Consider the following 27,757-nt stretch of genomic DNA (forward strand, 5'->3'; position numbering starts at 1 on the left):
AGTGCGTGGCTTGAAAGAGCACGGCTGCTAGTGTACCTAGGTAAGTAGGTAACTAAAGCTTCCGTCTCGACATTTCACGTTTCAGCGCTACTTTGAGGCTGTCACCCGATATCAGCGCCAAAGATTAGCCGTGCACCGAGTTTTACAGGAAGAAGACATGACCTTGGTTCCGAACGATGTTAATCTGTTGCTTCTTACCTATACGTCAACAGAGTACGTAGACAGAAGAAACTCGGCTACAACGTCTGATAAAGTCCCACCCAAAAGAGGTACCCAAAGAATTACCTAACACTCGGTGCCTCACTCTGCGGTACCTACCCGGTACCTTTTGGCCAGCAAATGGTGCTAACGGCCACCAAGTAGGTTGACTACAAGGTTTAAAGACTTTCAGGGTCCTTCTGTAGTGGAATACTAAAAGTTGTAGTACCTGTCTACCTAGGTAGGTAGGCAATGGCTGTGCGCATTACAAGACCGCAAAGGTACACCTACTGTGGGGTGGCAAATTGTTAGTAACTTCCTCCTCCTTCTCCTCCTCACGCCGCCACCAAGGCTGAAAGTTACGAATCGCCACCTTTTCCCACCGCATGACGCGCGACAACGAGTAATGGGTTGTCTGATTTCAATATACAGCCCGCTCTGTCTCCCTGCTCGCAACCACTGAACTAAACCGCTCCCCATCTGCCATCGCCTTCGTTTCATCAATTACAGCCTCGTGACTGGTCAAAAATAAGTAAAACATGTCCGACTCACACACTCCCGACAACAACCCCAGTCCCGAGGACCTTGCCATCAGTGTTGGCGAAGTTGCCCTGTCCTCTTACAGCCCTGCGGCACTCACCCATCTTCCACAGCCCAGGCCTGCCGACTTGCCGCCAGATCTAGACTCGAGCGTCTTTACATTCCAAGATGCTTTTGAGGACCTACTCGCCGTCTCCCAGGGCAATTCTCTACCCGATATAAATGCGCGCTACCAGCACAGCCGTATGCTGCGTCAAATGTACCCGTACGGTGAGCCCACCTGGCTCTGGATAAACCGCTTGCAGTCACAGGGCCTCATCCGCCCGCCCCGAGGGTCCCATATTATTCGTGCGTCGCGAACAGGCTGGGACGAACTACAAAAAGGCTTAGAGCAAGGTGCGGAAGAGCTTTGGCGTGGCTTTGGAGACGATCCCAAAAGTCGAGATGCTGTTGCCGAGGCTGGAAACATTTTTCGAGAGCTTCTCAATCAGTTTTCTGGCGCCGTGAATTCGGCATCTAGTTCTCGTGATGAGCAGAGTAATAAAAATGGGGAGCCTGGCCATTTTGATGACCTCTATTCAGCAGTCAAATCAACCTATGCTGATGGCCAAGGTGCATGGGATGCCTTCAAAAAGACCATTAACGAGGACGCACTACGGCGCATCAACGAGTTTGAGCGTCAAATGGAGCACAAGTTTAAGGAAAACAAGCCTCCAGCCTCTACCGAGAAGACTTTCGACCAGAACGAAAAAGAAACGAGATCAGAGTGGGTAGACGTTTTCGGGTACAGGCACACAACTGTCAAGCGCAAAACATATGATGATAACGGCAAAGAGACCAGCTCTTTCACTTCCACCACCATCAGGCCAGCAGAGCATAATGGTGCAGATGCCGTTGATAATAGCCACAGCAACACAGACGCTGTCAATAAGAAGAACAAGGGCTGGTTCTGGTAGGCTGTATGGGTTCCTTCGTGTGGCTTGGGCACTTGATGTTTTCCTTGCATCTCCAAACATGATATTGCAGAGTCTTCACTATAATCTAAATGTACTTTCGAAATGACACCAAGTATAGCGCCAATGTAAATGCAGGTTCCCCAAGTGAGGCATGATGCAAACTAAACAATTACAATGATCATATCGCGCGCCTGCTAGCCTTAGTGGGCTCTAGACTCGGACTTCTTCATGCGTGTGTGATGCTTGCGTTCCACGAGCCTTTGCTGCATGTCGCCCTTTCGACCTCCGTCAGTTCCGTCACCCTTGAACTTGTCCATCAGAGGCTTCTTGTCGCGGCGGTCTCTTCCCTCGCTACGACCCCGGTCGCCACGGCCACGGCTGCCACGGCCACGGTCACCACCACGGTCCCGACTACCACCATGGTCCCGGTCGCCACCACGGTCACGGTCACCACCGCGACCGCGACTACTACCCCGACCACGGTCACCGCCGCGACCGCGACTACTACCGCGACTACGGTCACCATCACGACCCCGAGCACCGCCACGACCTGTGTCGTCGCTTCGGACTCTGCTATCATAACCGCCACGGCCGCCTCGCCCGCCACGGCCGCCCTGCCCGCCTCTGTCGCCTCTGCCACCCCTATCACCTCTTCTACCACGGACGTTGCCGTTGCCTTCCTCGCCATCATTATCCTTTTTGAAGCGTGGGTTGCCGCTGGAAGCATCTTCCCTGGCTTGCCTGGACTTTTCCTCGTTTATTCTCCTGCGCTGCACGACCTGCGCGTTTTCAATGGCGAATTCCGCCACCAGGCGCTTCTTCTTGCCCTCCTCCACGTCATCCATCTGGTGGCCGTTCAGGTACCGCATACCCATCAGGGCCCAGTGATGAGACACATACTCGATGAAGCCGTAACCACGACTCTTGCCAGCACCGGAGTCCTCATTGACTTTGGAGCCTTGAACGCTCTCAAAGACAATCTTGGCTTGGCGCACAATACCCTTTCCTTTCAACCTTCTCTGCTGTTCCTTCTCCTTGGCGTCTTTGCCGTCTCTTGCATTCTCTTCCTTAGATAGCGGCTCGCGAATGCCTGCCTTGACATCCTGCGCAAACCCGACGACAGCCTTACGGGCTAGCTCCTTGAGTTCTTTGGAGCCAACGTCTTTGGGAATATTTCGGAGGGCAATACGAGTAAGACTCATGTGCAGAGTTGGGTTGCTTTGGACGAGCTTCTTTCTTTGGACTGCACTGGCCTGGCGCATTCGGATTTCTGGGAGACTCAGCAGGTTGTAGATTGGTGAATTGGTACCGATGGAGCCTTCCGCAAGTAGATAAAGTCGTCTCTTGTCCTTTTCTCTTCTCTTGGCTAGCGAGTTTTCTGCTAAGTTACTGGCTTCGGCACGGTTTACGGCTTGCGCTATGCTGAGGAGACGACCATCAAGGGTGTATTTTCCGGTAGGATCCAAGTTGTCGTCATGAAGAATGGACTTTTTGCCTGAGGTGGCGGGTTCTTGTCCTCGCGGAGCACCTTTGATGCATGCCTTGGCATCCTCGCCCTCAAAGAAGCACACAAATGCAGTTCCGGCAGGGCGGTCTGTAGCTTTATCCATCACGACACGAGCGTAGCGAATGTTGCCGAAGCTGCTGAAGAAAGACTTGAGTTTTTCATCGTTGGTCGTAAACGGGAGGTTGCGGACAAAAATTGTTGTAGAGTTGTCAGACGAGTTGTTGCGCTCTTCCTTTCGTTTTGTTTCTTCTTCATCCTCTTCCTCATCGTCCTCATCCACCATATTTTGCATATGGTTCTTCATGAAATTTTCTAGATCAGCATTCAGTTGACCCTCCTCCTGATCTTGATCAGTGTCTTCATCGTCATCTTCAGCGCCTGACTCTTCTTCAGAGCTGGTTTGGTTGTCCTCGTCTTCCTCGTCATCCTCGGCATCACCCCGTTTTTCTTCATCTTCAGCTTGTTGTTGGTCCCATGTGCTCTTGTCAACGGCCCAATCTACAGCAAGAGTTCGGCCGTCGATTTCCTTGCCGTTGACACCTTCAAGGGCGTTCTCTGCGTTCTTTTTGCCTCGTAGGGTAACAAAACCAAACCCCTTGAGTTTTCCCTTATCTTTGGGTAAATCCGCAAACTTGATTCTGCCGTAGCTCCGGAATAAATGACCAAGCTGCTCAGAGTTGCGAATGCTCCAAGGCAAGTTTCGGACAATCAACTTTGGTGTCGGCTCAAATTCTGGCTTTCCAGGCTTCTGACGGCGTTCAGCGCCTTCAGCAAGTTCTTTTCTTTGCCTTGGCTCGGCAACTTCGACTCGAATACTTCTGCCTTCCCATTGCTTCTTGTCCAGAACAGTCTGCGCTTGCTTGGCATCATCAGCGTCCGCCAAAGTCACGAAACCGAAGCCACGAGACTCCTTCGTCTGCTGATCAACGACCACAGTTGCGTGCTTGACTGGGAAATATTCAGAAAAAAATTCCGCGAGGCTTTCGTTCGTCACGTTTGGGGGAAGTGATCGAACAAACAGAGATCTGCGCTCTTCCGTCCGGGCTTTCTTTGGCGAGGGAGCAGCAATAGTCTCGGAGTCTGGCATTGCGGCTAACGCCTCTTCAATTTCAGGCCGAAGCCTCTTCTTGCTGTCGTCGGCGACACTCATTTTGTCAAAGTCGTTGAGCAGGCGCAATAGCGAAGACTCTACCTGTACTTGGTGGCAGCTTGAGTTTAGCCGACATACAAAAAAAAAAGTCCAAGGCCCACTCAAGACCAAAACGGCATATCTTATCGCACGTGATAGAGTACATGTGCTTGTTAAGCAAAATAACGCTTTTCCGAAAAGGGAATACTGTTGACTTAAATCGTCAACACGCGTCCCCGCGCATCTATGTGGATGTGCCTTTTTTACATTGTGCATTACTACCTACTTAACTGTGTACCAATACACGAAAACTTCTCATTTTGGTATATTCTCGACATGCCTACAAGAACGTCAACAACGCGCTCCGCCCGGCCCTCTTCGGCTGGCGGCCGCAAACGCTCAAATTCGGCGTTAGGTGGGCGAGTCCCCTCCATCTCTCGTGCCTCACCAACCCCCGCCGCCGCGTTTGTCGACACACCGGACAATCGTTTGAGGCTGAAGATAAGCCCAGTATTTCGTGATGCTCAGCGCAACACTGCGACGCATCGAAAGCTGGCCGTCACCCTCCGAAAGATCCACGAGACATGCTGCTACGAGACACCCGACCAAATGACAACTGCCGATAGCGATTTCGACGAGAAGAATTTTAATACCGAGTTTATTCGATGTGTCTTAAAGGTTATGCCGGTCAAAAAAACTGAGGGAGTCGGAGAGAAATCAATCCGTTTTATTGGGTTCTACCTACGACACTCTAATGATAAAGACACCGAGCTTTTAGGCGACATGGCCAATGATGCTAGCAATATGCCAGAGACACCAAGCACACGATTGGTGTCGGAGTTGATGGATGCCGTTGTTCCTCTCATGATTGCAAAAGACAAATTTGTCCGCTACCGATCAACACAACTGCTGGCACAGATTGTCAACTCTCTGGACGCGCTTGATGATAACCTGTTTCAATCGCTCCGCCACGCGCTTTTGAAGAGAATTCGCGACAAGGAGGCTATGGTCCGTGTTCAGGCAGTTCTTGGGCTTGGTCGCCTCGCTGGCAACCAAAGCGATGGCTTTACAAACTCGGACGACAGTGATGCAGACCAGGAATCTGGCTTGCTTGAGAAGCTCCTCCAGGTCTTACAAAATGACCCGAGTGCTGATGTTCGTCGATCGCTACTGGTCAATCTCCCAATACTCCCGAATACTCTTCCATACTTGCTTGAGCGTGCTCGGGACCAAGACGCTGCGACGCGTAGGGCTGTCTACTCGCGCTTGCTTCCTGCACTCGGAGATTTTCGCCATTTGTCTCTCTCTATGCGAGAAAAGCTTCTGCGTTGGGGTCTTCGAGATAGAGACGAAAATGTTCGCAAAGCTGCGGGGAGGCTCTTCAGAGACCGATGGATTGAAGATTGTGCAGGGTCCGCCCAGCTGGAGAGTCCCACCCCCAGCTTCGATGGGTTGCTCGAGCTCCTTGAGAGAGTCGACGTTATCAACTCGGGCGTTGAGAACGGCGTCGCACTCGAAGCGATGTCTGGCTTCTGGGATGGCCGGCCTGATTACCGCGAGGCCGTCAACTTTGACGATGCATTCTGGGAAACCCTCAGCGCTGAATCTGCCTTCCTTGCTCGCAGCTTCAACGACTTTTGCCGAAAGGAGGGTAACGGAAAATACGAGTCGCTGGTCGAAGAGAAACTCCCCGAAGTCACCAAGGTTGCCTACTTCCTTGAGCGTTACCTAAATGCCCTGATAGAGACGCTGCGCCGAGCCGAACAAGACGCTGCTGAGGAGGAAGACGAAGCCGCGGTTGTGGAGCAAGAGTTTATCGCTGAACAGTTGCTTCATATCGCACTAACTCTTGACTATTCTGATGAAGTAGGTCGACGTAAGATGTTCACCTTGCTCCGCCAAGCTTTGGCTATTCCTGAACTGCCCGACGAGGTGACCAAGCTCACTATCGAGACGCTGCACTATATTTGTTCTCCTGATTCCTCAGGGGAGCGCGAATTCTGCAGTATTGTTCTTGAATCAGTTGCCGATGTTCACGACACCATTTTGGACGATCTTCCCACCGATGATGTGGACGATAGCTTCCATTCCGCTCGGTCCGAGGTCAGCAGCGTGAGTATGTCATCTGGTGGCAAAGGCCGTGTAAAGGAATTGAGTGAAGAAGATGCTCGTGCCAAGGCAGTTAAGGAGATTGTCATCAACATGAAGTGTCTACACATTGTTCAATGCATGCTCAGCCATATTTCGGGCAATCTCAAGGACAATGCTGACCTGGTCGCCATGCTTAACAACTTGGTTGTTCCGGCGGTGCGAAGCCACGAGGCACCTGTTCGGGAGCGTGGCCTGGTCTGCCTGGGTCTCTGTGCCCTGCAGGACCGCTCTCTGGCCGAAGAGAACTTGAACCTCTTCATTCACTTCTTTAGCAAGGGACACTCGGCCCTCCAAGTGACCTCGCTGCATATTCTCACTGATATTCTCAACGTCCACGGCGCGCATTTGTTCTCCTCCACACCGGCACTACTCAAGGTGTATGTCAAGGCTGTGAAAAGTGGCTCCAGGGCACCGGAAGTACAAGCCGCTGCTGTCATGGCAGTTTCTAAACTTCTGCTTGGCCGCGTTGTTAGCGATGAAGAGGCATGCCAGGAGCTCCTCAAGTCGCTTGTCGTCGCTTATTTTGACCCGACGTCAGCAGGAAACCAGACGGTCCGCCAGGCTCTGAACTACTTTTTACCCGTCTTTTGCTATTCTAGAGCGACCAACCAGGAGCTGATGCGCAGCATTGCTCTTCCTGCACTCCACACCCTGCTCAACGTGCGCGAAGGCTTAGAGGACGATGATGAAGCCGACATTGAGGAAGACATGGTCAGCATGCCCGCAATCGGCGCTTGCCTTGTTGACTGGACGGACCCTCGCAGGGTCTACAGCCCTACCAGTCTGCTTGAACCAGAGAAAAGGAGCATCAATGGTGATGTTCACCTAGATCTGGCTCTTGATATCATGGACAGATTGCACAGCAATGTTGCCAGTAAGTTGATACAGCATACCGAATAATCGCAGTTAATACTCATCATGTCAACAGAAGAAGAGAAGAAGCTCGTCGCTGGTCTCCTTGGCAAACTGTACATTTCGTCCGGCTCCTCCGAGGATAAGCTTCGGGAGACATACGGAGAGGTCTGCATTGCCTTAGAAGAGGGTGTCGTGGCAGACTCGCCGAGCAAGAATGCATTATACAAGATCCACGTTAGCCTGGGCAAGATTGTCAATGCGCTTGATGAGCAGCAGCCCCAACGAAGCAGCCGGAGTGCCTCGGCCATACCAGAGCCACGACACTCCGAGGGAAAGGCCACCTCCGAAGAGCCCGTCATCAAGGAAGAGGATGAGGACAGCGATAATACCGTTATTGCTAAGACTAGCCGAGCCACATCATCTCATCTTGAGGCTTCCGACGAGGAAAAGTGAAGAGTAGCGAAGCTTTCCATTTCTATCGCGTTTTTCCGTTTTGAGCCATGTTTCTGTATGTAGCGTTATGAGACCTTATTGGGTATATGGGTATATATCATGAGTCCTGGTGGCTGTGAGTATCTAATTGTTGTATATTCTTATTTTCAGGACGATGGGCCGGTCCATTTCGGTTACGAAAGTCTTATTAAAAGGGCGACGGAAGCGGTGGCAAAACCTCGTGTACTTCTTCGGCCAAATATGAATCTAATTACTTGATACTACGAAGCCTACCGAGTGCCCAACCAGAAAAGAGCCCCGCTCAATCCAATGTTGACCAGGAGGTGCTGCGCAATATTCCAGGCCATGGCGTACAAGTATTTGGGCGAAAAGACAGTCCAGATAAATAGGTGAGTACGCATAACTATGCACGCCGCCATGACGAACGCGACAGATGCCGTGGCAAAGATGCTAAGCAGCGCAGTATGCTGCCAAAAGACACCGCGCTCGCCTGCCCTGAACTTGTCAAGGAGTAGAGCGGTGGTGGCTGAGGTCCAGTACAATGGGCCGGCCCAGTTGCTGACGAAGGTCAGAATACCGACAGTGACGACGTTAAAGCCGGCGATGCCGTTATAGGCACTCGAGAGGTCGACGGAGGAGATGGCGTTGGAGCCGCCAGCTGCGAAGAAGCTCGCGTGCTGGAAAAGGATAGATGACGTGGTGATGTCGGCAAGCGTCATCTGTTTGGCGTCGATGGCGCAGTAAATTATGTGTGCGAGGAGAAATAGGGGTATATTGGCAGCGCGGGACTGTGTCATTGCGAAAATGGTGAGAAGCTCGTGCAAGAGACGTGCTAAACAAGTCAGTAAAACAGCAAAATATCACTGCAATACACGGGGCTTACTGGCTGATATTGCGTGTCGTCCGCCGGACACGCCTCGAACAATGGCAAAGGTAGAAAGCAAGCCAAGAACGATGAAGACGACGCGAGCGCGCCAAAGCAGCGACTGGCCCTCGAACTTGTCGTTGAGTGTCTTAACAAAACCGACGACGAGCTCCGGCGCATCGGCGGCTGTAAAGGCCAGCTTAAAGGTAAACGCCGAGGAAATGAGAACCGACGTGATAGAGGTGGCGGCGATGAAGGGTATGCTCTCGAGGCTGGGCAGCATCTGGAACCAAGTAATGGCGTACATGCTGATGATGGCCATCCATAGAGCAGCAGGGTATTGGTGGACGAAGAGCTTGACAATGTCCGGCTCGCCAGCAAATTTCTGGCCGGTCTGATTCCAGCTTCTCATGACGCGGACGGCAAGGAGAGCAACGACGTACCAGCTGCCTGAAGAAAACTTGCCGGAGCTGGTTGGCCTGTCAGTATGAATGAATTCAAGTCTGGGGAGGTGCATCGTACCGTCTAATGGCCTTGGCTCCGAGGAACGCGAGCCAGAGGGTAGCAGCCCAGTACCAAAAGTGATGCTCTTCCTCGACATAGCTACTCGCAAACATCATGGCACCATACAGTAATGAGATAAGCACGAGTGGAAATGTCGTTTGGGGCCTGTTGATACCCTGCACAAAGGGTGCAGAGGCCGCGGCGGTGACAGCCATGACAGCCAGTGCTAGTCCGAGATATAGGCGTGGCATGTCGTAATTAGAGGCCATGCTACTCATTAAATTCTGAGCCTTGCGGATCCATTGAGATGTGGAATCGAGCCACTCTTGGTCAAGTTTGTTTTCAGCACCGAGAGTAAGAGCCCGCTGCGTAATGAATTGCCACTCGCAGGCGAGCTCGCTGATGTCGGTACGCTTTAGTTGGCAAGGGTCAGTTGATGGAATAAGGTCAAAGAGCTCAGGTCCGAACGAGGCCGTGACAATGTTGAGAATCTGACGAGCATTACGGACAAGAATTTGGATCTTGTCTTTGGGGCTCGACCAAAATGGGAGAAACTCGGGGATGAAGGCGCCGAGATTATTCTTGGAGACTGGAAAACCTAGAAGGGCAGCAACGGTCGGGACAATATCCGACTGTTCCACTTCAGAGTAATAGTTAAACTCGTCCCTGGGGAGCGTCGGAGACTCATACGCACGCGCAATCGCCTTGAGCTTGGGGGACAGGAATAGCAGTGCAGGCGACGTCTCACCAGGCGAAGATGCGCCATGGTTTCCTGCGTCGTTCATTCCGTGATCACCGCACACTACCAGTAGAGTCGATTCGAGATGATTGTTGGATGACAGCGAGTCATAGATCGTACGAACTATAGTGTCCATCTCTTGTTGCTTCGGAACCATGTTCGAGCTGAAGAATTAGCATTGCGGCAAGTCGTATTAGGCGCACGCACTTACCTCCTAGGCCCTGATTTATGGCCAATGTGGTCGAGTCCGAGATAGTGCAGTACCATCAGTGACCAATCATCATTTTGCAGCTCTCCATTAATATGGCGAGTCACATTGTTGTCGACTTCTGTAAAGTCCTGCTAGTTGTCAACGTGCCATCCTTCGCAACAGCGGAAGCACAACCTACCGCAACGAAGAAGCTGGAAGTGCCGTCATGACGATCAAAAAAGTCAGGGAAAAGCTTTAACCACGTATCATCGCCATACATGAGCACCTTGCCAGTGTTCTTCGCTTTGAGCTGAGCCAACCAAGTGTCTTGTGCGGCGAGAGCTGAAGACTCGTCTCCTTCATCGATATTGAGAATGAGGTCTACAAAAGACGGGATTGAGCCAGTAGTGATTGCTTTCAATCTAGGCATCGTCACTGTTGGCGAGCGGGCATATGCTGTGAATGGAATAGCTGCGCCATCGCGAATAAGGCTGTGCGAATGTAAGCTGAAGCGTCATTCCGAACGCAACTGTTGCTGACCTTTGCGTATACTTAAAACCGGACCCTTGGGAGTACACAAAGTCGCTGGTAGAAATGTCAGTATATGCGGGAAGAGAATATCCCGTGCGTATGTGTCACACCTGCGCAGTGCATCGATCACCACGAAGACAAGCTTGTCAAATGGTGCCTGAGGCGGTGGTCCAGACTCGAGCACTTCAAATTCAGACAAGCCTGGCAGGAACGGCTTATATGGAAAGAATCCGGTAGCAAATATGAGAATAGATACTGGGATCAGGAGATTGGCGATAGCTAGCAGCAAGGTCGTAAAGGACCACCCTGCTGGAATGGCGCTATTAGGGGCCATAGCGAGAGTGAGGGAGTGAGTGACGTGAGGGAGCGTGAGGGATGGTGAGGCGCGTTGGGTGGGTGGGAATAAAGGGACTAGGAAATGCACGCATTGCAGTATGCTATGTGCAGTACTACGCGGCCCGTGAGCGACTCGAGCGGTTAGAAGATAAACACGGTTCTTGTGCCTTTTGTGATGTAGACGGAGAGATGTTGTTTTGCGATGCGACTCCCAAGGGGCGACCGTGACGCTAGCTACAGCAGCGCCTCCACAAAGGCTTCTGAATAACTGATGTTAAACGAGGGACGACACAGGTTAATTTCTCGTTTGACTCGACCTAATTCAGCTTTCAGAGTGTATCTATCCATAAGAATATTGTGGTTTTCTCATTATTCCACTTGTTTGCAGTGGGTATCTGCCTGAATACACTGCGGTTAGAAGAATCATCATGGCGAGAACAGATGCGCGTCCTACTTCATATGCAGAAACAATAATTCTAAAAAGACTACAAAATGGAACCAATAACAAAATGCCCAATGAAACTCCAACATGTTAAATTTACGCCTTCTTCTTGTTCTTTTTGGCCTTGACCCTGTCGCTGTACTTGGGGAACACGATAGAGGCCTTCTTTGGCTTTCGCTTGTCGATTCGCTTCCGACCCATGCGGTTTGATACTGTGCTTTTATTATCGACGTCCATAACTGGGAAAGTGTTAGTCGTACTTGCTTGCGATGCGATCGTTTGACTGGCGACATACCCGTGGCGTCACCAGCTTCGGCGGCTTCGGTCTCGACAAGGTTGGTGTGTTCTGTTTGCGGCTCAGTTAGTCTTCTTGTATTGCGAGAAAAGTCTCCGCCGCCTTTTCGACCTTACCCTCCATATTCGCATCCGACGTATCAGGCTTGGGTTGGTTGGCCACTTCCAGCAGCTTGGCCGACAGGCGCTCGGCGCGAGAAGTCTCGGCAGGGCCAAAGACAGTAGCCGCCAAGCGCCTGTTGTTCGCTTTGCGGGTACTTGAACGAGAGCTCTTGGCCATTATGTTTGATTTACTTTCTGGTCTTGTTTGGCGTGTTTGACGTGTTAGAAAAGCAGCCTCGACTCGATCCGTTCAATCGCTCCCCGTTTGTATGAAGTCGAGAAAAAAACCTGATAGCAACTTTTATGGAGGGGCCGATAAGGAAATGACCTGTGTGGCGCGGGCGCTCAAATAGGATTGTGGCTAGTGCAGCTTGCCTGTGACTTTGCCAGTGCAGTTCCACATGATCGCTGTAGCAGATTTCCACAACAGCATGATTCGAACCTCTCATGCTTCAAGTCTCCCATCGTCAAGTCAGCACGGTGATGTGGCAAGTATTTCGCTAGTACCTTGCTTCACTACGTACACTTGCACTCTTCACCTTTGTTAGCTTCCTCACCTCAGACTTACGTCAGTTTCCCTTCACTTCTCATACCTTCAACCCGCGCGCGCTATCGGGAGGAACGCACGCTGAACGAGTCGCATCACCGCCCGCCCAAATCTGCTCCTTCTCCGTCGCCAGAAAATTCCGATCGCCAAACCGTCGACGTTCATCGCTGCTCGAACCAATAGGCGAAAGCCTTATTGTCCCAGCACGACCGCGAAACGACTTTCATACTGCAAGACCCGCACGTCGAGGTTGAGGTCGAGGCAGGGCTTGCGCCTGTCTGGTGTGAAAGCCGCCCGCACTTGGCCAGGCGCTCCGTCATAGCCACGTCCAACCATGGCGTCGTCAATCGGGGTGCCGAGGCACGAGATGCTGTCTTTGATACGCGAGGTGCAGAGCAACCAACTGTTCAACCGTCAACTGTCGTCGATCTGCCAAGTCAACGGTCTCAAGAGCACCGGCGTCAAGGCAGATTTACAAAGACGCATCATTACCCGTGAGCCCTCGCCGCCAGCTAGTGAATATCCTTTGATCGCGTTTACTAACAACATATCTGCCTTAGTTATCCAAGAATCATCGGTCGACCCTTCTCGCTTTGCCCAGGTGAAACAGAGCGTAACTAACGCTTACGCCCAACGAAATGGAACTGCGACAACTACGACCACAACCGCACCCATAACCCCGATCAAGTCTCGAGCTACCTCGTCCGCCGCTCCTAATGTGCACTTCTCGCTTCCGATGCCCTACGGCAATGGTGGTTCTGGCATGGTGCAAGGATTTGGGGCACCGCGCAACAATATCTTGACGACTCCCGCTCTCGCGTTCAAGTCTAGCCCATTTTACCTGGAAAAGACTATCATCGGCGAGGTTCGGATATGTGAAGGTTGGTATGCGATGTGATATTGTTTCTGCGGAAGTGACTGACAAATTTTAGCTATGGCCCAACATCGAAATACGATAACGGTTCACATGAGTGTAAATAACCATCCTGCGCTGCAGCAATGCCTCGCCGATACTTCGTACAGAGTTTTACTCTTTTGTGCGGGAGAGGCAATCGGGACACAGGATATCGCATTTCCTCACCAATCCGAGATTAGGGTGAACGGAAGTGAGGTCAAGGCGAACCTGCGCGGGTTAAAGAACAAACCGGGGTCTACTAGACCGGTTGACATAACTCATGCGCTGAGGCTGAAGCCGCCTAATTATCTAAACACAATAGATTTCACATACGCGTTAACGACAAAGGTGGGCTTACTCGACATCCTTTTGTCGCTCCCCTGCTAACTGTTCAGAAATTCTATTTAATAGCAAACCTTTGTCAAGTATACACTGTTGCGGAATTGGCGAAGGGCATCTCCACGAGAAGGCGCATCCCGAAAGATTCCGTGATTGCCGAGCGTAAGTTATTTGCTCAGTTTCCACGCGCCAGTTCTAATAGCTGTTCTAGTAAACCAAAAGGCTCAGGATCCTGACGTTGTAGCGACGTCGTCAGTCTTGTCACTGAAATGTCCGCTATCGTACATGAGGCTAGATGTGCCTTGTCGTGGCATGAGCTGTTCTCACATTCAGTGCTTTGATGCGACATCATACTTACAGCTCCAAGAGCAAGGCCCGCAATGGCTCTGTCCGATATGCAACAAATCAACACCGTATGACCAACTAGCTGTTGACGAGTAAGTTGTCCTGGAGACTGTCATCACCTCACCTTTGCTAATAATGGAGTCAGGTATGTCCAGGATATCCTAGACAATACACCCAAAGCTTTGGAGGGTGTTACTATTGAGCCTAACGGGCGATGGCTCCTCAAAGCTGAAGAGCCAGAGAGCAATAATTTTCCATCCGAAGAGTTTTTTTACGACGATGACGACGACGCTATTGAGATATCAGAAATCAACACCATTCCCGCTCGGCCCGCAGATAAGCTGCCCACTCCCAACACTCCATCTCGGCAGAACGGAGGAGGCATGAAGCGACCTGCGCCAACAGTCATTGACCTGACGCTATCGTCGGATGATGAGGATGATGCACCAATCGAGCGACCATTTAAACGACAGAGCACGGTGGCGAATGGCTACCATGGACCAAGCAGCTTGGCTTTCCCAAGCCTTGGGTCGCCAGAGCTTCCGCACCTTTAATGTCATTGTTACGAGGGAGGCAAAATGTATCATATTTCAATCATATTCATGGCGTACGGGTAGCAAGTATACCAAAACATTTCTTTCTTAAAGGTAGATGGCATGGAATGACGGCTGGGAGTGTATGGGAAAGGATACCTTATTGATGATGCCAACTTGGTAATTTTACTTCTAACACAATACTGCTTCTTACTTTCTGTTTGGTGCATCTCGTGTAGGCAGCAACATGGTACATGAAGGAGAGGTGACGCTATTAAGCTACCTAGACAGGTCTGACTAAACACGACGCATGTGCGATGCTCCTCTTTCCGCCACCTAGTAACAGGCATTACATATTGCTTTCAATCAATAGATCCGCACGCTGAATATATAATTCAGCCCAAAGGCTGTTTGTACCATGTTTCTGCAGTGGCCATGTAGTTGTTCTGGTCGCAATGGCGCTCCGTGCCCCGCAATGTACCTTACCTAGAGCTGTACAGATGGTACAGATGGTAGATCTAGGCCAGGGTACAAACTACTTGTAGGACCACTCACCAACAGCTTCCTTCAACATCAACTAACCCTCACGGCCGCGACCCGAATAGCGCATCCCATTACCTCGACCGGTTTCTTCACCTCCGAACAGCCCACCAAACCTTTGACACGCGGCCGAAACACGGCCGCCGCGTTGCGCGCCCGTCCCACACCATGTCTCTCGAGCCGGTGATGCCCCCTTACAACGCCTCGGACCCGTCCGCCAGCTTCCTCAGCTCGTCATGCCTCGACTTTTTGCTCATTGAGCTCGTGCCGCTGGCGTACCGCGTGACGCAGGAGCGCGACGGTGACGCGGCCCGGTTAGCCGAGGAGAAGAAGAGCACGAGAAGCGCCACTGCCGATGACGACGACGATGATGCTCTACCTGACGCGGATGAGCCGCCCCAGAGAGCAAGCTCGACAGCGGCGGGCAGCACGGGGCACCCGAGACGCTTCGACGACGAGGACGAGGAACTAGACGCGGTGCATTACCGGCTGGAGTCCCAGGGATACCGTGTCGGACAAGGTCTTGTAGAGAGGTACGCGACGAAGACTACTTTGAAGCAAAATCCTGCGAGAATTCACCCGATCTCCTACCGTCCTACGGGAAGCATTCGCGTATCTTTAAGGATGAGGAAAGGATTGGGGAGGGGAAGCGGCTTTTCGGAACGGACGCTGACTGGCAAACAATTAGATTCTCTCGCGATCGCCCTCGCTTAAACGACACGCTCGACGTGATCAAATTCCTCTGCAAGGATCTATGGTCGTTGGTGTTTGGCAAGAATATAGACAATCTCAAGACCAATCACAGAGTAAGCTCTGCGCCGTGTCTCCTGTCCATCTGGCTGGGGCGTAAGCTAACAATAACAAAGGGCGTTTACGTACTGACGGACAACGTCTTCCGTCCATTTTCGCGGATGAGCACTGTGGCGGGTGGCCAGGCCGTGGTGCGGGCACAACCGTTCCTGTGGTTCCCGTGCGGAATCGTCCGGGGGGCGCTGGCCGCACTCGGAATCAACGCTTCGGTGCAGGCCGAAATCAATGAGCTCCCCGGGGCGGTATTCCAGATCAAGACGCTTCCCGTAAAGACATGATAGACACATTACCACGAAAATCAGAGGATTTGTTTCCAATTTACCAGAGAGAGCTACACAATGCCAACAAAAGGCAATTTATATATAACGAATCGGCCAACCAAGCCTCTGAGCAGCCACTGTTTATTTTCCTCCGCATCCAATCAGGCCCCCCACCGGTGTCGGTTCTGCTCGTTGAGTCGTGCACTTGTTGCTCAGGATGCTACACGGATCCCTGTGATTGGATGATGCTGCTATATGGGAGAAGGCTTGGGGTCTGGACGAGCTCAGTGGCTAGGCCTAGAACAAACACTTCTTACAGCCTATCAAAGAGAGAGTAAATAATCAGTATTCCTGGCCGTATGAATAATATATTACGCATAGCTTCACCGCTATCGTGCTTCAAGACAAGCTACTGGCTTCCATCTCATCCGGTCTAGATTCGGAAACGCATTGTGCTCTTACTTGTAATATGAAGGGTTGATTTACTTTTGGGGAGGGTTGTGGGCAAACTGGACACCCTTGGAGATGTTGCCCTTGAGACCCTCAATGGCCTTTGCCAGTAGGGCCGTTTCCTGGTCGGTGATGCCCTCCAATGGGTTGTTGGCCTTCTCGGCACCGTTGGGCTACAGATTGTCAGCCTGTTATAAGATAGGGGTCGAGCCAATCAACTTACGCCGAGCTCAATGGGGACAGAGAAAAAGTCACAGCCGGTGGCCTTGGCTATGGCCTCACCGCCAGGAACACCGGGCAGATAGACGTAGCTAGGCTCAACGAGACCCTTCTCGCCCTTGACGGCTCTCAGAACCTTTTCGGCGAAACTGGGTGAAATGGTTAGCGAAGTCGTGCATAGGTGTGTAAAGCAAACTTGCCGGAAACCGGCGTATGCCATCGAGAGAGTAGCAGAGCCAGCACCGTCCTTGGCCTTGACGACCTCGTCACCACCAAACTGGACGCGGTTGACAAGAGCGTCGTACTTGTCGGCGGGGATGTTGACGGAAGGAGAAGCCTTGCTGAAAAGGGGAACAATGGTCTCGCCAGAGTGTCCACCAATGACGGGAATGGTGAGCTTCTGGGGTTGTTTCTCGCCAATAATCTCGGCAACAAAAGTCTCGGCACGGACAATGTCGAGGGTGGTGACACCAAAGAGGCGCTGGGGGTTGAAAACGCCCTTCGCCTTGAGAATCTCAGCCGAGATGGGGACAGTCGAGTTAACGGGGTTGGAGATGACGAGAATAAAGGCCTTGGGGGCAACTTCGGCAGCAACCTCGATGAGGCCCTTGACGATGCCGGCATTGATGTTGAAGAGGTCATCACGGGTCATACCAGGCTTGCCTAGCAATTGTTAGGACAGCCATCGTCGCGAGGCATTTTGGACTTGCGCCGAGCGCATTGGGTTCAGAGCTACGTACGGGGAATTCCAGCGGGGATGACGATAATGTCAGCGTCCTTGAAAGCAGCCCTTGCGCCATCGTTGGCGGGCAGGTAGCCGGTGAGCTTCTGTTTGCTCATGTGATTAGTACGGAGAATCGGCCCTCGCGGTAGCGGTTCGATTTCAGCTTACAGCCGGGGAGGAGATGTGAGAAAGGTCGGCGGCAACACCGGGAGTGTTGACGACATCGTAGAGAGCGAGCTCGTCGATGAGGGCGCTGGTCTTCAAAAGAAGAGAAAGAGGCTAGAAAGAAGCCGCATTAGTATCTAGGCGGACTGGGGTAAACGGCCGAGACGGGTCAACTCAAGTCTTACCTGGCCAATGCCACCAGAGGCACCAGCAACAACTGCGCAAGCAATTGATTAGCATCGGACGAGTAGAGAATGGCCCCAAAACCGATGGCGAAGACTTCAAGCCAGCATCCTGACAAAAATGCCGAGACAAGGCCAATGCGGGGTTTACTCAGAAACTTACCGGCTTTGACCATTGTGAAAGAAAGAGAAGCTTTGAGATGCGAGGAATAAAGCGAGCACCAGAGATATGCTGGGGCTCAAACTATGGATGAAGCTTGAGGACTCGGGGGGCAAATCCAAAAAAAAAAAAATTGGGATGGAGGAAGAAGGGAGCAGGTTGAGCGATGAGAACGGAAGAAAGGTAAGAAGCCGCAAGACGGCACTGGGCAGGAGCTTGTGAAACCAGGCATAGGCGATTGGACCAAGCAGAGAGGGGTGCCCGGAGGGGTTAGGAAGGAGGGGCAGAGCAGCTATTATTACGGCAACCACACCAGCAGAGAGGGGCAGGGAATGACGAATGACGCTGGAGCCCCTCAGCCCCTTGTCAGTTGTCCACTGAACAATAGACTCTATCACAGGTACCTTATTAATTAATAAATCTGCAATAAAGTCGAGCTATGTTTTCTCTTGTTTTGTACGTGTCAAAAATGGAGACTCTGCAGCACAAACTGACCTTGCAGTGACCTGAGGCAAATAGGTGCCAGCACTGTTATCCCTAGGCCGGAGCAACTCTCCCAATCTACACGGCCCTCACGAAATTTTCCCTTCATCAAATATGCGCCGCCCTTGCTGCAAGAGCACCCAGCGTTACAAGACTCCAAAACTTTCCGGCATATTGCGCGCCATCTTCCCCGTATTGTTCCGAGCGGCAATACAAAGCTTGTGACGAGACCTCGGGAGGTGGTGGCAGTAGTAGCCGCGGGGCCCCGCAAATCTACGGCGTTTGGACCTGGAACCCGGCAGCAGGTAAGCAACCAGCTTCCGGCTGATTATCGATGGAGGCTGGCTCTTTGGTACTCAATGTGCTTTTGCGACTACGCGATGTCGTCATTGTATCGTCTGATCTTCATTGAAGTAAAAACGACCCGATAGAGAAACCGCAAATGCATGCCAACGTATTAGTTCTCACGTCTCACGTCGTCCTGAAAGCACAACTTTATCCTCTCCCTTTGCGACAGCTCAGTTGGTGAAAGATTCATCACGCACAACCGTCGCGCAGTCTCCTCATAGAGTACGAATTCAAGGTTTGGCGCCGTCACGACGGCCCCAAGTGTATTTCAACTAGAGAAACAGCTCATATCAAATGCCAACTCCAGCCAATGACAAAAGGAACCACCTTTTGATGCTCCTCATCTGGATTGCATCGACTACCGTGTCGCGAGCTACCTGGCAACCGTTTTTCGATTTCGCCTAGGCTGCCGCAATCCCATCGGGTCTCTTCAAATGCAAGAGTGTTCCATTCTCCAGGAAATGTTGTTTCGTTGTCCCTGCCACATCTACCAATCCGCATCGAACTGCACTTTATATAATTCGCTCAAGAGGACTCGGCAGCCTTCTGGGCCTTCTTGCCACGGAGCTTAGGCTCAGGGGCCTCCTTGACGGGGCGCTGGGAGCGGCGGATAGCAGAGACACGCTCGACAGCGTACTGGCGGAGGTCGGCGCGGTAGCCAGTCTTAGTGGCCTGGTTGGCAACAGACTTATAGATCCTATATTCGCGTAAGCTGATTAGTACGGCCTTCTTGAAGAAATATCCGCGCTAGGTCGCTAGCGCATCCGTCCTCTAGAAGTTACACGCTGGTACTTACTTGCGGGTGGACTTGGCACCAGAGATCTTGGTCTGGGAGAAAGCCTTGGCGGGCTTGGTCGAGTTCTTGATGGTCTTGCTCAGAATGGTAAGACCGCCCTTCTCGCCGGGGACAACGCCGATGGCCTGGACAATCGCGGTTTAGTATCATGCTCGAGTTTCGAAGTCGTGTATGTAGCGGTCGTAATACCTTGTCATTGACGAAACCCGCGTGCTGTGAGCTTGAGTTAGCGAAATAGTCCCGATCGCTAATTTTGACATCGTGATCCGAGAATCGGGAGCGCGAACCTTGCGGGTGTTCTTGTTGGTCAGATTGAGAGGATCAGAGGAGAACTGAGCACCACCATTGTGACGGCTCTTGGAGAGGAAGCAGTGGTTGTCGCCTATTCAATATTAACATTTAGCCTCCAACCACTCTGCCATGTCGATCGGCGCCACAAGCCGAGCTCGTCACTCGGGAGGGCAACAAAACGTACGGACAATAGCCCAGATGATGTCCGAAGACACGTTGTTGAGCGCGGGGGCAGACATTTTGGCGGAATTGACAGATGAGGCGATAATCAAACGACAGCTATCAGGGAGGCGAGGCCAAAGGAAAGGATTCGGCCGCCTTAGTAAAACACCAAAGCCACAATGTGTGGGCTCGCTTAATTGCCTGGTAGTGGTTAGCGCCCTTTGAGCTCCATTTGGATAGATACATATCAGCGATAGCTGAACGATACCGACTTAACAGGGTAAGCTCCACAGCTAGGTGACAAAGGCGCAGCACCAGCGCACGTCAGCCGGAAACGGTTTGAGACAGCAACCCGAGGCCTCCTCCTTGTCTGGTCATAATCAACTACTTGTTCAGTACCTCGCATCGACGCGGCTTATCATTGCGCGTAACGGGAGCGCATCGCCGAGAACCTCCTTCAGCAGACGAGACCGTTTCTGCCTGCCCTATTATACTCTGCGCGCAATAGTCGCGTTTAATCAACCCCGCCGCTAACGACCAAGACTGGTGCTTCTTAGCCTCCCGACATAATCGATTTCCACGAACCGTCAAAATATTCACACAATTCCGAATATACATTACGCCGCACGCCATTACTTTTTCCCATTCTCTGTCCATCGACAGCTACTTTGTCGTAATCGTCATATAATCACGACGTACGTCGAGAGACCGCCATGTTTATCCTTTTCAGCATCTCTCTCTTCTTCATCGTCACTGCGACCGCCTTGTTCTTCACACGATCCTACTGGTTACGCTACCTGCCCGACGTCAGCACCCACCTGCCCTCAGCCGACTACCTATACTCGCGGCTGCCCTCGACCTTTGCGGGCGACATCGAGGCCGGTCTGTCGAGCAGTACCTTTGATCTCAGCGGCAATGTGGATGCAGGCGACAGTCGCGCTGGCTTGGACGATACCAGCAAGGCGGAGGTTCTCAAGATTATGAAGAAGCGCCGGCTGAACTTTGACAAGGCCAGAAAGGTATACATGGAAAGTCGCTTCAAGGCCAACGGCATCGGTCCCGACGGGCTACCGAGAGACCCAAAGTTTGTCAGTTTCTCTTGAGCTGTAATCGGAGCGATTTGATGGGCATAATAGGCTGAGTTTTATTCCTTCGCGTTTTTCTAGTTCCTTCACTGGTTGTTTCGGTATTGGTACCCTTGTCATCACATAGCACGCACGGTCTTTTTTTTTTGCGAAGCGTTCAATCAATGTACTTTTATAAATCTCTAATATTTTGTGACGGCAATGTTCATTTGACTGATAACTAGATGAGCAATCCAGCAACGATTTGTGTATACTTACTCTGTGTCTGTTTAGCGTAGGGAGACATGGAGCAGCACCAACCGCCTTTCAAGTGATAAGCGATTTTGGCAAGCCCAGGCTCTATATGAGTAAAAAGCAAAGTACGATTTTGCCTGGTACACGCGCGCGCAGATAACGAGTCAATTCAGGACAAAATACCGGCGATTGCTGTCATCTTACAACGCTTCTACCACGGCATTAATACATAATCTAGACTTGCGTCATAAATCTAATGTCGCTTTGAACTGAAAGTCGAACTGTCGGAATGCATGGGGTTGACGTTGCAGGACTCGTCCACAGACGATGACGGGCTTGTAGCCTGTAACTAACTAGGTACATACCTTATTAGTACCTTTAGCCTCCACCATATCTAATAAAGAGACTACCTGTCTGTACATGGACGGCTCTGATGGGGACGATCGCGTGATGCTCAGGTTTTTATTAGCGTGAGTCATAGGTAGTAGGTAACTTTCGCGGATCGTTTATCCGAGATCGTGGTTGTGATGACAGTCAAATCAATATTCACACTCAAACTTTCTATTTAAAGATGTACTTTCAATTCCTTTACTACCTCCCTACCTGTGAGCTAGCGCCTGAGGCACTTGAACTCCAAATTGAGTTAGTACTTAGGTAGGTACGTAAACGAGCTTTTTTGCTACGATATTCCGACAAAGAAATGATGTACGTTTCCCGACAGTCTTAGAACACAAGGTGAATGTATGTACATACTAACGTATTCCATGATTGTGGTCTTGCGCATCGCAAGGGGGCGCCGCCACTTGTCGAATGACCTAGGTACCTACCTATGTACCTAACTACCTAGGTAGGTACCAGTATTAGCCCACCAATGCAATCTGGGAAGCGTCTCGTTAGCTGTCTGATGGATGCATGTTGCCTGCATTTTGTTGGACCCGGGAGATGTAAATCCTCAGCCGCAATCACCACACCAGTGTCTTCGCATGCACACTGCACACGATGAGGTCAAGTAATTCTATCCGTACACTTGGTCACGTTATTTGTGGTCCAATGAAGCCGACAAGAGGTCCCTTGCCTGCCAGGGGTTGGCTATCATTAGCGGATTTGCGGCTGCCGGAGCACCAGCTGGAAAGATGGGGTGCCAAACTTGCGGCCCCCACAAGCCGTCAGCATACACTGGAAACATCGACTCGAAATTTTGAAACCTTCACACCGAGCGGTTGCTCGTCGCCGTATGACATCTGCTGTAGGCTAGAGAGTCGGAAAATTGGGACAACCGTTGCTTGAATCAATACGGATAGATACCTCCGAGCTATCGAAAACATTTCATAGGAAACGCAGGTTCCTGAGGGCCGGTTATGTAGAGTTGGTGATGGCTTCGAAAACGGCCTGGACGTTATCGGAGGCTAGGTTCTTATCAGTGTATCACATGGCTGTCAAATGGCGGACACGTTCATCGCATGTTTCTGGGCCGCATATTCATTTATTAATGATTATAATTACTCCTTGTCTTATAGGAGCACATGCCAGTATGGATGTAAGTAAACTGAAATACGCCGTATGTGACTACTTGTCAGCACCACGTCGTCTAGACTACTTCGTAGTTGTGTGTTGCTTATGGTCATATTTGTATCATTAAATTTATGCATCTGAACTGCATGTCGCGCGAATAACTGCAGTGCAGTGCTGTGTCATGAGCACAGCAGGCTCCGCCGCTGATCCGTGATATGATACTTGAATTCTGCCGCTTTTTCTTGTAGCTGCCTATTCTTAGTTACTATATTCCTTATTTTTCGTGTCTTATTCCTTTTTTATTTTCTATCCACCTTGTTTTCCCAACCAGTTGTGAGTACGTTTTTATCACTCTCGCTTCTTTGAACCGAGGGCTTAAAGTACCTACTAATCTGAAGGGTTTATCATTAGCGTCGTCTCCTGGTGGCAGCCTTGGTTTGTGCTGTGGCCAGCCGGGAGAGAATCATCCACCACAAGTTCCTAAGTACCTGTGTGTAACCCCACACCCTTCGACCACCACGCTGGACTTCAACCACGCCCCCTCCCCGCCCCCCGTGGATGCACTATGCACTGTCCTTTTTGTTCCCGCCAGCCGCTAAAAAAGAAACAGAGCAGAGACCTTTTTCCCCACCCACAAGCGGCACACACCACCGGAAGCTTGCACACAGCGCCAACAGGGGGCCCCATATTATCACCCCCCGGGCGCTAGCTTGCTACCAGGTTAGTACTAAGGTACTAAGGTACCTAGCCCACCACCTCCAGCGAGCGCCTTGCATTTGCCTTTTTTCTCCTCTTAACCAACTGCCTGTTACTCCCTCTTTTTTTCCTTCACTTATCCTCCTGCATCTCATCAATTCATTCACCATAGCCATCAACTCCTCGATTGACGGCATAGGCGCAACGGTGCTTCAGGCGGCGTCTCTCCTTTCCTTACGATAGCGCCGTGTTCTTTGCCTTCTCGTCTGCCTGCCTGGGTTTTTTCTTCTCCTGCGCCAGACGCTTGCTTCGTCGTCGCGCCAGCCCACCGCCGCGTCATCTCTCAACGTCCGCAGCGCTTTCGGTCTGCCCATCTCCGTGGCCGGCTGATTTTTTCTCGCTCATCTGCGCGGCCAACAATCCTGATTTTTTGATACCCCCACGCGACCGAACTCTTCGACAACTACATAACCCTACCGCTCAAAGCCGATTCTGTCGGATTGACACAGCTACTGTTTCAGCCGACCCAAAAGTCACCTCACCCCAATGTATTCCCATCGCGGCATGGGGGCTGTTCCCCCAAGCAACACGTCTCGTCTCAACGAGCTTCTCGAGCAAATTCGTGCCGAGTTTGATACCCAAATGCGACAGAGCGAAGGCTTTGAGCATCAGAGTATGTACTCGGCCGGCCACAGCCGCGAGCGTCTGTCCAACTTCATAACCCCCCTACTAACTTTGCGCGTTTGTGGAATTAGTCTCTGCTCAGGTCAGCGAAATGCAGCTTGTTCGAGAAAAGGTTTACAGCATGGAGCAGACGCACATGACTTTGAAGCAAAAGTTTGTCTTACTCCCCCGACGGCTATAGCCCTCGCCAGCCCATCTCCAACACTCCCAACTTATCAATCTCTTGCAGGTACGAGGAAGAAATCGCCATGCTCCGCCACCAACTCGAGGCCGCTCGCAAAGGTGGCCCTGCCCCTGGTATGCCCGGTCCTCCCCAGCACGCCGGCCCTTCTCAACCACCTTCCATTACTCCCGGCAACGGACTCTTCAGTGGTATCATGGCCGGTGGTAACCAGCAAGGCCTAGCTCCTCCCCAGCAGCATGGCCCTCCTCAGGAGCAGATGGGGCCTCAGCACCAAATGGGTCAAGGTCCTCCTGGTCTTCCCGGCCCTCCTCACCCCAACGCCCAGCAGCCACCGTACCAACAGGGCTACCCCCAAGGCCCTCCGGCCCCAAACGGCATTGGCCCCCAGCCCCCTCAGGCCACCGCTTCTCCAGGCCCTAGAGGCGGTCGTGGCGTTGGCCGGCCCCCGAACGCCGTTGGCCCTGCCACTCCGCAGATCAACACTCCGGCGCCGTATCCTGCTAATGCTTCGCCGCAAGTTAGCCACCCTACCCCCGACCACCGCCTCGGCCCGCGTCCTCCTCCGGTGGGGAATTCCCTTGGTGACCTCGAGGTCGATTCTGTTGCTCCTCACAACAAGAAGACTGGCAATGATTGGTACGCCATCTTCAACCCTCAAGTTCAGCGCATTCTTGACGTCGACCTGGTCCACTCTCTCACCCACGAGAGTGTTGTCTGTTGCGTGAGATTTAGCCATGACGGCAAATACATTGCCACTGGCTGCAATCGCTCTGCGCAAATCTTTGATGTCCAGACAGGTGAGAAGATCCTCACCCTTGAGGACCATGGTGCCCAAGACATGACTGCCGATCTGTACATCCGTAGCGTCTGCTTCAGCCCTGATGGCCGCTATCTTGCCACTGGTGCTGAAGATAAGCTCATCCGAGTAAGCTATCCCTCAAATTATCCATGTGGACAATCCGTGCTAACACTGTACTAGGTCTGGGACATCCAGAATCGCACTATCCGCAACCACTTCTCGGGCCACGAGCAGGACATATATTCCCTCGACTTTGCCCGCGATGGCCGCACCATTGCATCCGGCTCTGGCGACCGGACCGTTCGACTCTGGGATATCGAGTCTGGTACCAATACTTTGACCCTCACTATCGAGGATGGCGTCACAACTGTGGCCATTTCTCCTGACACCCAGTATGTCGCTGCTGGTTCGCTCGATAAGAGCGTTCGCGTCTGGGACATCCACTCCGGTTTCTTAGTGGAACGCCTCGAGGGCCCAGACGGACATAAGGACTCTGTCTACTCCGTGGCGTTCTCGCCAAACGGAAAGGATCTCGTCTCTGGTTCTCTGGACCGAACCATCAAGATGTGGGAGCTCAATGGCCCTCGCGGCGGTCCCAATGCTCAGCCGAAAGGTGGAAAGTGCGTGAAGACTTTCGAGGGTCACCGCGACTTCGTCCTTTCCGTCGCCCTCACCCCCGACGCCAACTGGGTGCTTTCGGGCTCTAAGGACCGCGGCGTGCAGTTCTGGGACCCCCGTACCGGTACTACACAGCTTATGCTCCAGGGCCACAAGAATTCGGTCATTTCCGTAGCTCCCAGCCCTGCGGGTAGCTACTTCGCCACCGGTTCTGGCGACATGAAGGCTCGCATTTGGTCGTACCGTAATTATTAAGGGGGTATATCTCCTCCGCAGCTGACAGTCTTTTGGCGTCATGATGTCCCCCAAGCGTTTATTGGGACTGGGTGATTTGGGGAATTAATTGTTTGTTTTGAGGTTCTTTGCATTTGATATTTTATCCCGTGTGTTATTTCCAGCTCTTCTCGGCAAAAATCAGTTGGGTGGCCACAGCTAGGCTCCCGTTCTTTTGCGCATTTTTGGCTATCAAACCTGCTTGCGATAGTTGGGAATCGGGAGTGTAGCAAGAAGAGGAAAATGAGTTATGTTTTCAGCTGCGTAGTAAGTTTTGCGAGGATATATGCTGAACGATGAATGGAGACAGCTTGGGCGTACGGGAAAGGAGGAGGAAAGTCTCTTTGTATGTATGTTGGACCAGGTTGCCTTGGAGAGCAATTTGGCGGCCACTCAGTACATGGTCTTTTTTACTGCTTTGCTTGACTTGATAATGAATGATATTATAAGAATTAATACGCCTTCACTATTATCCGAAGTTGGTCATGGCAGGAATGTAGACGATTTATACATCCACACCGTCCAGTACATGCATGCGTAATAGCGCGCGCTCTCTTGTCGCATCTTTACAGCGACCCGAATAGACTGGAAAGCTCATCCTTGTCCTTCTTTTTCGGTTTCTTCTTTTTCGGCTTTCCGACAAGCTTCTCCATGCTGTCCATGGAGCGCTTTCGGCCGCTCTTCGGAGTAGTATCCTCTCTAGGAGTCGGATTTGACGATTTGGATGGTTTAGGTACAGGGCCGGGGATGTGGTCTCGCGAGATAGCCACGCCTTTGTCGTTGTTGAAGTTTCGGCCTTGTTGGGGCTGCCGTTGTTTGGGTGTCGAGTCCGGGGGCTGCATATCTGGTACTGGGTCATACGTCGCAGAGGCAAGAGTAATGGGCCCTTGGAGGAGCGGCGATATGGAGGTGAGGATAGAGTTCATGCTCGCAAGGGCGCTCAGCAGTAAGAGTCCCAGGGTGGCGTGTTGATTGTCGGCGACAAGTTGAGAGAAGCAGCTTTCGGAATTTGCTGGATTAGTCAAGGTTCCACGTCTCATCTGCAACTAAATTGGTGACAGGCAAGTACAAGAGTCGCAAATAATATACATACAGATACGCTTTGGGGACGGTGTGGTTACAGAACAGGGTCACGCGCGCGAGGAGCTGCCTCTGAGCGATTTTGGACCTCGTCTTGGTGGTGGTGCTCTTCTTGCCGTTCTCGGCCTGCGACCGACTCAGCATCTGGTGGCGGCGCAGGTCGGCAGCCAAGGAACGCGTGCCGCGACGAAACAGCTGGAAGGCAGACCACCAGTGCGAGGCAGCGTGCTGATTGCGGTGGCGGTAGTGGAAGGCGTCGAGGATGGGCAGCAGAGCTGCGAGCTTGGTCGCGAGGGCGACGTCTGCTGTGGCCGCTGCAATGCCGTGGTCCATGGATAGCGGAGGATAGTGCAACTTAGCAGGTGTAGCAGGCAAGAATATTAGGACAAGGCACGTGGGAGACCGACAGCTGGAGCAAAGTGGAAATACTTGTAGTACGTTGATGCTGTAGAGGCACTATTAGACAGTACCTGTGTGGTATCTTTTGGTCGACTGCAAACCCAACACAATTTTAGTTCCAAACTATAAATAATAGTATTTCTACAATTATT

At 51.8% G+C, this 27,757-nt stretch overlaps 11 protein-coding genes across 11 annotated transcripts; 6 read left to right on the forward strand and 5 right to left on the reverse strand.

Moving 5' to 3' along the window:
- Positions 1-737: 737 nt before the first annotated feature.
- CCM_05778 (uncharacterized protein) lies at positions 738-1,694 on the forward strand (the record flags this gene model as incomplete). Its single annotated transcript, XM_006670922.1, has 1 exon — positions 738-1,694. One exon carries the CDS (start codon positions 738-740, stop codon positions 1,692-1,694), a length of 957 nt encoding a protein of 318 aa, XP_006670985.1.
- A 200-nt stretch (positions 1,695-1,894) lies between these two features.
- Positions 1,895-4,351, reverse strand: CCM_05779 (ribosome biogenesis protein Nop4; the record flags this gene model as incomplete). The annotated part of the gene is made up of 1 exon (XM_006670923.1): positions 1,895-4,351. One exon carries the CDS (start codon positions 4,349-4,351, stop codon positions 1,895-1,897), a length of 2,457 nt encoding a protein of 818 aa, XP_006670986.1.
- A 315-nt stretch (positions 4,352-4,666) lies between these two features.
- CCM_05780 (nuclear condensin complex subunit 3, putative) lies at positions 4,667-7,789 on the forward strand (the record flags this gene model as incomplete). The annotated part of the gene is made up of 2 exons (XM_006670924.1): positions 4,667-7,355; positions 7,410-7,789. The coding sequence occupies 2 exons, from the start codon at positions 4,667-4,669 to the stop codon at positions 7,787-7,789; spliced, it is 3,069 nt and encodes a 1,022-aa protein (XP_006670987.1).
- A 269-nt stretch (positions 7,790-8,058) lies between these two features.
- CCM_05781 (sulfatase, putative) lies at positions 8,059-11,970 on the reverse strand (the record flags this gene model as incomplete). Its single annotated transcript, XM_006670925.1, has 11 exons — positions 8,059-8,621; positions 8,673-9,124; positions 9,177-10,061; positions 10,109-10,236; positions 10,287-10,578; positions 10,628-10,672; positions 10,729-11,222; positions 11,409-11,439; positions 11,497-11,635; positions 11,692-11,742; positions 11,808-11,970. 11 exons carry the CDS (start codon positions 11,968-11,970, stop codon positions 8,059-8,061), a joined length of 3,243 nt encoding a protein of 1,080 aa, XP_006670988.1.
- Positions 11,971-12,673: 703 nt separating this feature from the next.
- CCM_05782 (Zinc finger domain-containing protein, MIZ-type) lies at positions 12,674-14,472 on the forward strand (the record flags this gene model as incomplete). Its single annotated transcript, XM_006670926.1, has 7 exons — positions 12,674-12,854; positions 12,900-12,952; positions 13,028-13,220; positions 13,272-13,582; positions 13,630-13,735; positions 13,785-14,010; positions 14,064-14,472. The coding sequence occupies 7 exons, from the start codon at positions 12,674-12,676 to the stop codon at positions 14,470-14,472; spliced, it is 1,479 nt and encodes a 492-aa protein (XP_006670989.1).
- Positions 14,473-15,159: 687 nt separating this feature from the next.
- On the forward strand, positions 15,160-16,079 carry CCM_05783 (trafficking protein particle complex subunit 6B; the record flags this gene model as incomplete). The annotated part of the gene is made up of 3 exons (XM_006670927.1): positions 15,160-15,524; positions 15,680-15,797; positions 15,858-16,079. 3 exons carry the CDS (start codon positions 15,160-15,162, stop codon positions 16,077-16,079), a joined length of 705 nt encoding a protein of 234 aa, XP_006670990.1.
- Positions 16,080-16,543: 464 nt separating this feature from the next.
- On the reverse strand, positions 16,544-17,977 carry CCM_05784 (malate dehydrogenase; the record flags this gene model as incomplete). Its single annotated transcript, XM_006670928.1, has 6 exons — positions 16,544-16,684; positions 16,735-17,393; positions 17,471-17,558; positions 17,623-17,733; positions 17,805-17,836; positions 17,965-17,977. The coding sequence occupies 6 exons, from the start codon at positions 17,975-17,977 to the stop codon at positions 16,544-16,546; spliced, it is 1,044 nt and encodes a 347-aa protein (XP_006670991.1).
- Positions 17,978-19,317: 1,340 nt separating this feature from the next.
- On the reverse strand, positions 19,318-20,118 carry CCM_05785 (60S ribosomal protein L28; the record flags this gene model as incomplete). The annotated part of the gene is made up of 5 exons (XM_006670929.1): positions 19,318-19,489; positions 19,589-19,713; positions 19,778-19,801; positions 19,876-19,970; positions 20,064-20,118. 5 exons carry the CDS (start codon positions 20,116-20,118, stop codon positions 19,318-19,320), a joined length of 471 nt encoding a protein of 156 aa, XP_006670992.1.
- Positions 20,119-20,754: 636 nt separating this feature from the next.
- On the forward strand, positions 20,755-21,144 carry CCM_05786 (protein precursor; the record flags this gene model as incomplete). The annotated part of the gene is made up of 1 exon (XM_006670930.1): positions 20,755-21,144. The coding sequence occupies one exon, from the start codon at positions 20,755-20,757 to the stop codon at positions 21,142-21,144; it is 390 nt and encodes a 129-aa protein (XP_006670993.1).
- Positions 21,145-24,114: 2,970 nt separating this feature from the next.
- Positions 24,115-26,108, forward strand: CCM_05787 (transcriptional repressor TUP1; the record flags this gene model as incomplete). The annotated part of the gene is made up of 4 exons (XM_006670931.1): positions 24,115-24,241; positions 24,324-24,405; positions 24,482-25,361; positions 25,416-26,108. The coding sequence occupies 4 exons, from the start codon at positions 24,115-24,117 to the stop codon at positions 26,106-26,108; spliced, it is 1,782 nt and encodes a 593-aa protein (XP_006670994.1).
- Positions 26,109-26,692: 584 nt separating this feature from the next.
- CCM_05788 (uncharacterized protein) lies at positions 26,693-27,539 on the reverse strand (the record flags this gene model as incomplete). Its single annotated transcript, XM_006670932.1, has 2 exons — positions 26,693-27,172; positions 27,216-27,539. The coding sequence occupies 2 exons, from the start codon at positions 27,537-27,539 to the stop codon at positions 26,693-26,695; spliced, it is 804 nt and encodes a 267-aa protein (XP_006670995.1).
- Between the last annotated feature and the right edge of the window lie 218 nt (positions 27,540-27,757).

Source organism: Cordyceps militaris (genome assembly GCF_000225605.1).
Source record: "Cordyceps militaris CM01 unplaced genomic scaffold CCM_S00004, whole genome shotgun sequence".
NCBI classification, from domain to species: domain Eukaryota; kingdom Fungi; phylum Ascomycota; class Sordariomycetes; order Hypocreales; family Cordycipitaceae; genus Cordyceps; species Cordyceps militaris.